General features: G+C 41.0%; 1 protein-coding gene across 1 annotated transcript in view; it reads right to left on the reverse strand.

Moving 5' to 3' along the window:
* Positions 1-7,235, reverse strand: part of LOC139748800 (probable glutamate receptor) — a 53,682-nt gene extending 46,447 nt beyond the window's left edge. Inside the window, exons 1-3 of the mRNA XM_071662234.1 lie at positions 7,145-7,235; positions 1,479-1,631; positions 732-876 (exon numbers count right to left, since the gene is read on the reverse strand). Coding sequence (XP_071518335.1) covers positions 732-876; positions 1,479-1,601 — 268 coding nt within the window. The 5' untranslated portion in view covers positions 1,602-1,631; positions 7,145-7,235. The remainder of the gene's footprint in view (positions 1-731; positions 877-1,478; positions 1,632-7,144) is intronic.
* Between the last annotated feature and the right edge of the window lie 3,816 nt (positions 7,236-11,051).

The following is an 11,051-nucleotide window of genomic DNA, read 5'->3' on the forward strand; positions in this document are numbered from 1 at the left end:
TAAGTTCCCTGTATCATGCTACTATTACCGAGTGGTCAAGTATTTCATAGTAGTCAAGTATTATTGAGTGGTCAGGTATTACTGAGTGGTCGAGTATTACTGAGTGGGCAGTATTCCTGAGTGGTCAGCATTCCTGAGTGGTCAAGTATTACTGAGTGGTTAGTGTTACTAAGTGGTCAAGTATTACTGAGTGGCCAAGTGTCACTGAGTGATCAAGTGTTACTGAGTGGTCAGTTAATACTGAGAGGTCAAGTATCACTGAGTGGGCAGTATTACTGAGTGGTCAAGTATTACTGAGTGATCAAGTATTACTAAGTGGTCAGTATCACTGAGTGATCAAGCGTTACTGAGTGGTCAGCATTCCTGAGTGGTCAAGTATTAATGAGTGGTCAGTATTGCTAAGTGAGCAGCATTGCTGAGTGCTCAACATTACTGATTGGTCAAGTTTTGATTCATATTTCTTCACTACTTGCATGTGCATTGTAAGGCTTTTGCTAAAGCCTGTCATTGCTTTTAATGAATAGTCTAATCTCCCTATAAGCAGTTAGAGTGCGATGTGTGGTTATATAGCTAACATGTAAATTGCGTATGTACAGTTTTCCAAAGACGCAAAGGCTCATACAAAAAACGGAAATACACTACCTCTGTGTATGACTGTGTTTGTATGACTTGGAGTTTCTAACGTATGAAATGGTACAAATAAAAGACAGGAATTAGCGACTTTACCATACCGTTGGGTGAGGTAAACTTAAGAGTGATGTTGAGGACACGAGCGACAGCCTTGGCTATCTCTACGTCCAGACCGAAGCGGAGCAGCACCGTCCCATCCTCTGCCCGTCGGACGAAGCTGTACGGCCCATAGTTGAAATGTGACACCTGGGGATGAGAGAGTACATCTCACGTGGTAGCTTACACTCACTACCAACCGCACACTCACACCTTTCACGCCACATATATTTGTATTGTATATACTCCAGCGTAATGTACTATATAGATTGGTTATAATGAAGAGGGAGTTACAGTATGATGACTACTGGTACAGTATCATTTGTGATTCTGGCACAAAAAATTCCCTCGTTGTAGATTCCACTTTAACATATCATAATATAACCCTAGGGCTCCCGTACACTGAAGAGGCTTCTACAGCTTCAGTACTGCGCGACATTTTATAGCAGAGAAATGATGACTCCTTTGGAGTGAGAATCTCCTCGAGGAAAGGGCATTTCTTTTCGTCACCGGACGATGATGCAGTCTCGCTAAAGGTGATTTTTCACTCGAGGTGTAACTACAGGCAGGCGGGGGTCTGGTAACTCCATCCCCGATGATATAATGGTTTTCTGCAATATCCATTCTTTCCCCAGCTTATCCTGATCAAGACAAACATAATTAAATTTCTCTAAACATGGCGCCACAAAGGGTCTGTTATGCTGCCGACAAAATTTGCATCCTTGAATATCGCCTTCCAGATTGAGACTTACCTTCAGCACGGCGCCTTGTAGGTCAGACAGTTTGTCAGGGAAGAGGTCTAACTGGCGGGTGAACCTGTGGTGGTACCAGGTGTTGATACGCCTCACTCCCGGACCCCAGTACAACTGGTTCATGTACAGCGCCCACTCCCCCTCGGTGCCAGACTGTGGGATAGATCATAAGCTATAGTACAGCTGGTTCATGTACAGCGCCCACTCCCCCTCGGTGCCAGACTGTAGGATAGATCACAAGCTACAGTACAGCTGGTTCATGTACAGCACCCCCCCCCCACCCCCCAGTGTTAGACTGTATAAGGTACAATCACGAGGAAGAACATAGTGCAAAATAATAACGAATTCTGTCCATCAACCTATTATTCTGTATCTCCAATTACGGTCTCTGAAATCACTCGCATACATCCACAACACATGAAGAGTGTGTTAAAGTAAAAGTGAAGTACTAAACTTATATAAGCGCTCCTTGGTATTTCACTTAACAGTCTAACTTGTATCGTCAAGTGAAGCCAAAGTCTGCTTTCAAGACCATGTTTATGCACATAATATTTTCATCGTAAATGGTTGCAACTCATTCTTATGGTGCCTTCAACTGAAACATCCTTAGACGTAATGAGGTCTATCGCATCTTCCTATCTTTTCCCTCACTAAATCTCTCCTCCTTGCAGCTTCTACTTTAGAGCCCTGTATATTCTTATCCAAACTATTATATTCGTATACTCTGGCTGACCATCATAACCATACCATTATAGGAAACTTAAATCTATTCACTTTTTCAGTAATTCGATTACACCACAAATCCTCCTCACAGCTTCAGTCATCCTCACATCATAAGCTACATTATGCAAATTGCCCATCAATGTCGTTCTAGTTTTTGAAGTATTATGACCGATACAAATCTCAGTCTCACGGTCATGAATTGGAATTAGGACAAATATTCTTGTGATTAAGATGCATCTTCGCGCTCTATGCTTGCTTTCCCCTCCTCCTCCCTATTTACCAGAGCTGTTAACGCACTTCCAACATCTCTTCCTTGCCTGACACACCTGTCAGCCTCAGATTTTCCAGTGCGGTTCTTACTAACTTTTATAACCTGCTTATCTAACCTCATTCAAAGTTTCACTTTTTCACCATGATGTTACTCTTTCATCTCTTATCACTTTGGAAAATGAGTCTATTCTGATATGCATTTACTTTCAGAATCTTCCTCCTATATACACCAGTTCCTCTTCTGAAGTACCTAAAAACACAGAATCATGTGCAAAGAGCAATTGTGCTTAAGCCCGTATTTACTTCTATTAGAATTAGGGACCCATGGTTGCATCACCCAACTTTGACTCACTCTCAGGATTATATCCAAACACTCATACTACCACTTACGTTCACATATACACTATTCACAACGTAGAACATATCTCAGCCTTCAAAACGCTTCTATGCACACGACAGTGCGCCACTTTAATGGAAAATTTTGAAATGCTGATAGCTATCCCCTTGATAGTCTGAATATCGTTTATTCATTTCTACTTGCCAGTTTGGGGTCGATTAGGATAAAAACAAAATGACTGACTCCCCTTGACCTGCAAACATGATTTTGGTGAATTCTCGTGTATATCTGCTGATTGGTTTCACGCTTTGTCCTCAGAACTATTGTTTGCACAAGCATTTCAGTTAGTGAACTATCATATGATATGTAATCCTTGTATTTGAACTTCCTAAAAGGGGAAAACAGAAAAAGGACTCATGCGAGGAGTTCTCATCCTCCTCGAAGGCTCAGATTGGGGTGTCTAAATGTGTGTGGATGTAACCAAGATGAGATAAGGGTGAGATAGGTAGTATATTTGAGGAAAGGAACTTGGATGTTTTGGCCCTGAGTGAAACGAAGCTCAAGGTTAAAGGGGGAGAGTGGTTTAGGAATGTCTTAGAGTAAAGTCAGAGATTGGTGAGAGGACAAGAGCAAAAGAAGGAGTACCACTCCTCCTAAAGAAGGAGTTGTGAGAGTACGTGATAGAGTGAAAGAAAGTATACTCTAGACTGATACGGGTAAAAGTGAAAGTGGATAGAGAGAGATGGATTCTTATGCACTTGGTCATGAGAAGATAGATCCTGAGAGGCAAGTGTTTTGGGAGAGGCTGTGTAAGTGTGTTAGCAGCTTTGATGCACGAGACCGGATTATAGTGATGGGTGATTTGAATACAAAGGTGGGTAACGGGGCAGTTCCAGGTGTAATTGGTGTACATTGGGTGTTCAGTGTTGTAAACAGAAATGGTGAACAGGTTGTTGATTTGTGTCCTGAAAAAGGAATTGTGTGGGAATACCTGGTTCAAAAAGAGAGATATACATAAGTATACGTATGCGAGGAGGAGAGATGGCTAGTGGGCGTTATTGGATTACGTGTTAATTGATATGCGTGTAAAAGAGAGATTTTTGGATGTTAATGTGGTGAAAGGGGCAGCTGGAGGGATGTCTGATCGCTATCTTATAGAGGCGAAGGTGAAGATTTGTAGAGGTTTTCAGAAAAGAGAGAATGTTGGGGAGAAGACAGTGGTGAGAGAAAGTGAGCTTGGAGAGGAGACTTGTGTGAAGACGTACCAGGAGAGATTGAATGACGTAAAAGAGAAGAATGACGTAAAATGAGAAAGAATGACGTAAGGGGAGTATGGGAGGAATGAGATGTGTGTAGGGAAGCAGTGATGGCTTACGCAAATGATACATGTGGCATGAGAAAGGTAGGATGTGAGCAGATTAGAAAAGGTAGTAAGTGGTGGAATGAAGGAGTAAGATTGTTAGTGAAAGAGAAAAGAGAGGCGTTTGGACGATTTTTGCAGGGAAGTGGTGTGAATGACTGGAAGATGTATAAAAGAAAGCAGCAAGAGGTCAAGAGAAAGGTGAAATAGGTGAAGATGAGGGCAAATGAGAGTTCGGGTGCGAGAGAGAGAGAGTGTCATTAAATTCTTGGGAGAATAAAATGTTTTGGAAGTAGGTAAATAAAGTACGTAAGACAAGAGAACAAATGGGAACGTGGGTGAAGGGGGCAGATGGGGAGTAATAACAAGTAGCAATGAAGTGAGAATGAGATGGAGAGAGTATTTTGAAGGTTTGTTGAATGCGTTTGATGATAGAGTAGCAGAAATAGGGTGTTTTGGTTGGGGTGGTCTGCGAAGTGAGAGGGTCAGGGAAAATGGTTAGATAAACACAGAAGAGTTAGTGAAAGCCCTGCGGAAGATGAAAGTAGGCAAGGTAGCGGGTTTGAATAGTATTGCAGTGGAATCTATTAAAAAAGGGTGATTGTGTTGTTCAGTGGTTAGTAAGGATATTCACTGTATATATGGATTGGAGGAATGCATGCATAGTACCGTTGTACACAGGCAAAGGTAATAAAGGTGAGTGTTCAAATTGCAGAAGCATAACTTTGTTGAATATTCCCGGGAAATCATATGGGAGGGTATTGATTGAGAGGGTGAAGGCATGTATAGAGCATCAGACAAGAGAAAAGCAATGTGGTTTCAGAGGTGGTAGAGGATGCGTGGATCAGGTGTTTGCTGTGAAGAATGTATGTGAGAAATGCTTAGAAAAAACAGATGGATTTGCATGTAGCTTTTATGGATCTAGAGAAGGCATATCATAGAGTTGATAGAGATGATTTGTGGAAGGTTCTAAAAATAAATTGTGTGGGAGGTAAATTGCTAGGAACAGTGAAAAGTTTTTACCAACGATGTAAGGCACGTTTAAGAGTAGGAAGAGAGGAAAGTGATTGGTTCCCAGTGAATGTCGGTTTGCGGCAGGGGTGCGTGATGTCTCCATGGTTGAATGACTGTTTATGGATGGGGTGGTTAAGGAGGTGAATGTAAGAGTTTTGGAGAGGGGCAAGTATGCAGTCTGTTGTGGATGAGAGGTATAGGCAAGTGACTCGGCTGTTGTTCGCCGATGATACAGCACTGGTGGCTGATTCAGGTGCGAAACTGCAGAAGTTGGTGACTGAGTTTGGTAACGTGTGTGAAAGAAGAAAGCCGAGAGTAAATGTGAATAAGAGTAAGGTTATTAGGTTCAGTTGGGTTGAAGGACAAGTTGACTGGGAGGTATGTTTGAATGGAGAAAAACTGGAGGAAGTGATGTGTTTTAGATACCTGGGAGTGGACTTGGCAGCATATGGAACCATAGAAAGTGAAGTGAGTCACAGATTGGGGTTGGGGGCGAAGGTTCTGAGAGCTTTGAACAATGTGTGGAAGGTATGTGTGGCGGATGGCGACAGGAATAGAGGAAGGAAGAAAGTATGAATATGTACATGTTTAAATATGCATATGACTGTCCATGGATATGTATTTATATGTTGAAATATATATCTATGCATACGTGCGTGTATGGGCGTTTATGTAATATATGTATATGTGGGTGGGTTGGGCCATTCCTCGTCTGTTTCCGTGCGATACCTGTCTGACGCGGGAAACGATGACTAAGTATAATAAATAGATAGTAATATATAATCGAACTAGAGTGCTTGTATAATCTTGAAAGACTCCAGTTCCACTCTCTCTCTCTCTCTCTCTCTCTCTCTCTCTCTCTCTCTCTCTCTCTCTCTCTCTCTCTCTCTCTCTCTCTCTCTCTCTCTCTCTCTCTCTCTCTCTCTCTCTCTCTCTCTCTCTCTCTCTCTCTCTCTCTCTCTCTCTATCTGTTTCTTAAATAGATCTGCCACTAGCACTGTATCGTCTGCAAACAAAAACTGACTGACGTCCCACCCTCACCGCCATCACACCGCAGACTTGCCCCGTCTTCCAAAACTCTCGTATTCATGTCCTCCATCTTATACTTAGACAGAGAAAGTGCCCATGGTGACATGACACATGCCTACCATAGATCAACCTTCACCTGGAAACACTCACACTCCTCTCTTCCCATTCGTGCACACACCTTGCCCTTCTCTGTAAAACTCCCTACAGCTTCTTTTGGATATCCTCTTACATCAGATATTTAGGACCTTTAAAAATGACTGTCACCTCTATCATATACTTTCTCCAGATTCGTAAAAAAAATAATGAAACTTTCTCTTACTCTACATATATTTCACACGTTTGTTAAAGAAAACGTTCTTCAAACGTTCCTGAAACTACATTGTTCCTCCCAGACCTGATATTCTGTGCATGACAACGCCCTCTGTCACCGCTTTCCCATATATCATTAAAGGGATACTTAAAAAACCTTTGTAATTCCAACATTTGATTTTGTTTCCCTTTCCTTTATACACCAGCACTATACGGGAATTCCGTCAATTCCTCAAGCACCTCACCATGATTTATATATCGAATGGTAATCCTAGTTAACCAATTAACTACATACGTATTCACTAGCTTTCTCAAATATTCAACTGTAATCTCATCCACTCCATTCGCTTCGCCGCACTTCATCTTCACAAGGCTTTCACCTCTCTTTTCGCCAAACAGCATAACCTAACCATCTCACTTCGCATATGTACACGTCCTAAACACCCAAAACACCTCACATCTGCCATCATATCAACAGAAACATTCACTAACACTTCAAAAAACTCTATTTCCTCACCAGACCTCTACCTGCTTTCACTTCCCTACTAGTCCCCTTCACTGATGCTGTTGTTCTCACACAGTAAACATTTGCTAAGACCATCGGAAACAATATTCTAGCCTTACCTTTACCACTCCCACGACATGTTCTGTCTTCTCTCCGATGTACGAGTCTATGAACGCCTCCAGGTATCGTAGTGTTGGTATAACCAAAACATACCTGATACAAAGTTTGAGAGTGGATAAAGTTGAAAGCACAGTATATCATAAATTTCTTACATTTATCTATAATAGTTAATTACTTTTTGAATGCTCGTTCCACTTGTGTATATTAAACAAAATAAGTAAAGCTTATTCAAATGGCCTTCAAGTCACACAGGAAACTAGCACATTCCACTCTCTTACTTTATCATTAGGACATGAAACCAATTCTGTACAGACATTCCAACATCGGCACGCATGGCATTAAGTCTCACAACATCTTTTACTGTGACTTTTCACTCATTCATTGACACATGTGTATAGAGTGCTGATTTTCTTAGTTTCACGTACATAATCTATATATGTCAATATCATTTGTATTTCCCTGTAGTACTCGATGTTCTGTCCGTTGAATAATGGAAATAATCCACTCAAAAATTCATTCGACTCGGAGGTACCATTTTCCTTGATATGCACCCAGGACACTTTGGCACAACAATTGCTTCTTATGATCCAATTTGGCGGATAAGAGATGTATGATTCTTCCGTTATTGCTGGATTGATTTTCATTACTCCATCCTCCTATATTTTAGGCCAAATGATATTTCCGTGTTGCGTTGGTAGGTGTTCAGTTTCATCTCTTTAAGAAAGACTCCCGCCCACGTGTCTAAGTGGTACCAGAGATACATACAGCAATTTAAAGTTTCAGACCTGCTTTCAATTGCAATGTTCTGACTTATCACTCATCTCATTATATATACATACATACAGATATATATATATATATATATATATATATATATATATATATATATATATATATATATATATATATATATATATATATATATATATATATATATATATATATATATATATATATATATATATATGTATATACGAATAAAGTGTATATGAACGCGCACATTCATAGAACATACAAACCTCCAAGAGCCAGGATCGAAACTATATATATATATATATATATATATATATATATATATATATATATATATATATATATATATATATATATATATATATATATATATATATATATATATGTATATATATATATATATATGTATGTATTTATTTTGCTTTGTCGCTGTCTCCCGCGTTTGCGAGGTAGCGCAAGAAACAGACGAAAGAAATGGCCCAACCCACCCCCATACACATGTATATACACACATGTCCACACACGCAAATATACATACCTATACATCTCAATGTACACATATATATATACACACACAGACACATACATATATACCCATGTACACAATTCACACTGTCTGCCTTTATTCATTCCCATCGCCACCTCGCCACACATGGAATACCATCCCCTCCCCCCTCATGTGTGCGGGGTAGCGCTAGGAAAAGACAACAAAGGCCTCATTCGTTCACACTCAGTCTCTAGCTGTCATGCAATAATGCCCGAAACCACAGCTCCCTTTCCACATCCAGGCCCCACACAGCTTTCCATGGTTTACCCCAGACGCTTCACATGCCCTGATTCAATCCACTGACAGCACGTCAGTCCCGGTATACCACATAGATACAATTCACTCTATTCCTTGCCCGCCTTTCACCCTCCTGCATGTTCAAGCCCCGATCACTCAAAATCTTTTTCACTTCATCTTTCCACCTCAATTTTGGTCTCCCACTTCTCCTCGTTCCCTCCACCTCCGACACATATATCCTCTTGGTCAATCTTTCCTCACTCATTCTCTCCATGAGCCCAAACCATTTCAAAAAACCCTCTTCAGCTCTCTCAACCACGCTCTTTTTATTTCCACACATCTCTCTTACCCTTACATTACTTACTCGATCAAACCACCTCACACCACACATTGTCCTCAAACATCTCATTTCCAGCACATCCACCCTCCTGTGCACAACTCTATCCATAGCCCACGCCTCGCAACCATACAACATTGTTGGAACCACTATTCCTTCAAACATACCCATTTTTGCTTTCCGAGATAATGTTCTCGACTTCCACACATTCTTCAAGGCTCCTAGGATTTTCGCCCCCTCCCCCACCCTATGATTCACTTCCGCTTCCATGGCTCCATCCGCTGCCAGATCCACTCCCAGATATCTAAAACACTTTACTTCCTCCAGTTTTTCTCCATTCAAACTTACCTCCCAATTGACTTGACCCTCAACCCTACTGTACCTAATAACCTTGCTCTTATTAACATTTACTCTTAACTTTCTTCTTTCACACACTTTACCAAACTCAGTCACCAGCTTCGGCAGTTACTCACATGAATCAGCCACCAGCGCTGTATCATCAGCATACAACAACTGACTCACTTTCCAAGCTCTCTCATCGACAACAGACTTCATTTTTGCACCTCTTTCCAGAACTCTTGCATTCACCTCCCTAACAACCCCATCCATAAACAAATTAAACAACCATGGAGACATCACCCACCCCTGCCGCAAACCTACATTCACTGAGAACCAATCACTTTCCTCTCTTCTTACACGTACACATGCCTTACATCCTCGATAAAAACTTTTCACTGCTTCTAACAACTTGCCACCCACACCATATATTCTTAATAACTTCCACAGAGCATCTCTATGAACTCTGTCATATGCCTTCTCCAGATCCATAAATGCTACATACAAATCCATTTGCTTTTCTAAGTATTTCTCATATACATTCTTCAAAGCAAACACCTGATCCACACATACTCTTCCACTTCTGAAACCACACTGCTCTTCCCCAATCTGATGCTCTGTACATGCCTTCACCCTCTCAATCAATACCCTCCCATATGATTTAAAAAGGAATACTCAACAAACTTATAACTTTGTAATTTGAGCACTCATTCTTATCCTCTTTGCCTTTGTACAATGGCACCATGCACGCATTCCGCCAATCCTCAGGCACCTCACCATGAGTCATACATACATACATATATATATATATATATATATATATATATATATATATATATATATATATATATATATATATATATTTTCTTTTTTTTTCTGCTTTGTCGCTGTCTCCTGCGTTTGCGAGGTAGCGCAAGGAAACAGACGAAAGAAATGGCCCAACCCACTCGCATACACATATATATACATACGTCCACACACGCAAATATACATAACTACACAGCTTTCCATGGTTTACCCCAGACGCTTCACATGCCCTGATTCAATCCACTGACAGCACGTCAACCCCGGTATACCACATAGATTCAATTCACTCTATTCCTTCCCCTCCTTTCACCCTCCTGCATGTTCAGGCCACGATCACACAAAATCTTTTTCACTTCATCTTTCCACCTCCAATTTGGTCTCCCACTTCTCCTCGTTCCCTCCACCTCCGACATATATATCCTCTTGGTCAATCTTTCCTCACTCATTCTCTCCATGTGCCCAAACCATTTCAAAACACCCTCTTCTGCTCTCTCAACCACGCTCTTTTTATTTCCACACATCTCTCTTACCCTTACGTTACTTACTCGATCAAACCACCTCACATCACAAATTGTCCTCAAACATCTCATTTCCAGCACATCCATCCTCCTGCTCACAACTATCCATAGCCCAAGCCTCACAACCATACAACATTGTTGGAACCACTATTCCTTCAAACATACCCATTTTTGCTTTCCGAGATAATGTTCTCGACTTCCACACATTCTTCAAGTCTTCCAGGATTTTCGCCCCCTCACCAACCCTATGAACCACTTCCGCTTCAATGGTTCCATCCGCTGCCAGATCCACTCCCAAATATCTAAAACACTTTACTTCCTCCAGTTTTTCTCCATTCAAACTTACCTCCCAATTGACTTGACCTTCAACC

Source organism: Panulirus ornatus, chromosome 5 (assembly GCF_036320965.1).
Source record: "Panulirus ornatus isolate Po-2019 chromosome 5, ASM3632096v1, whole genome shotgun sequence".
In the NCBI taxonomy this organism is placed as follows: domain Eukaryota; kingdom Metazoa; phylum Arthropoda; class Malacostraca; order Decapoda; family Palinuridae; genus Panulirus; species Panulirus ornatus.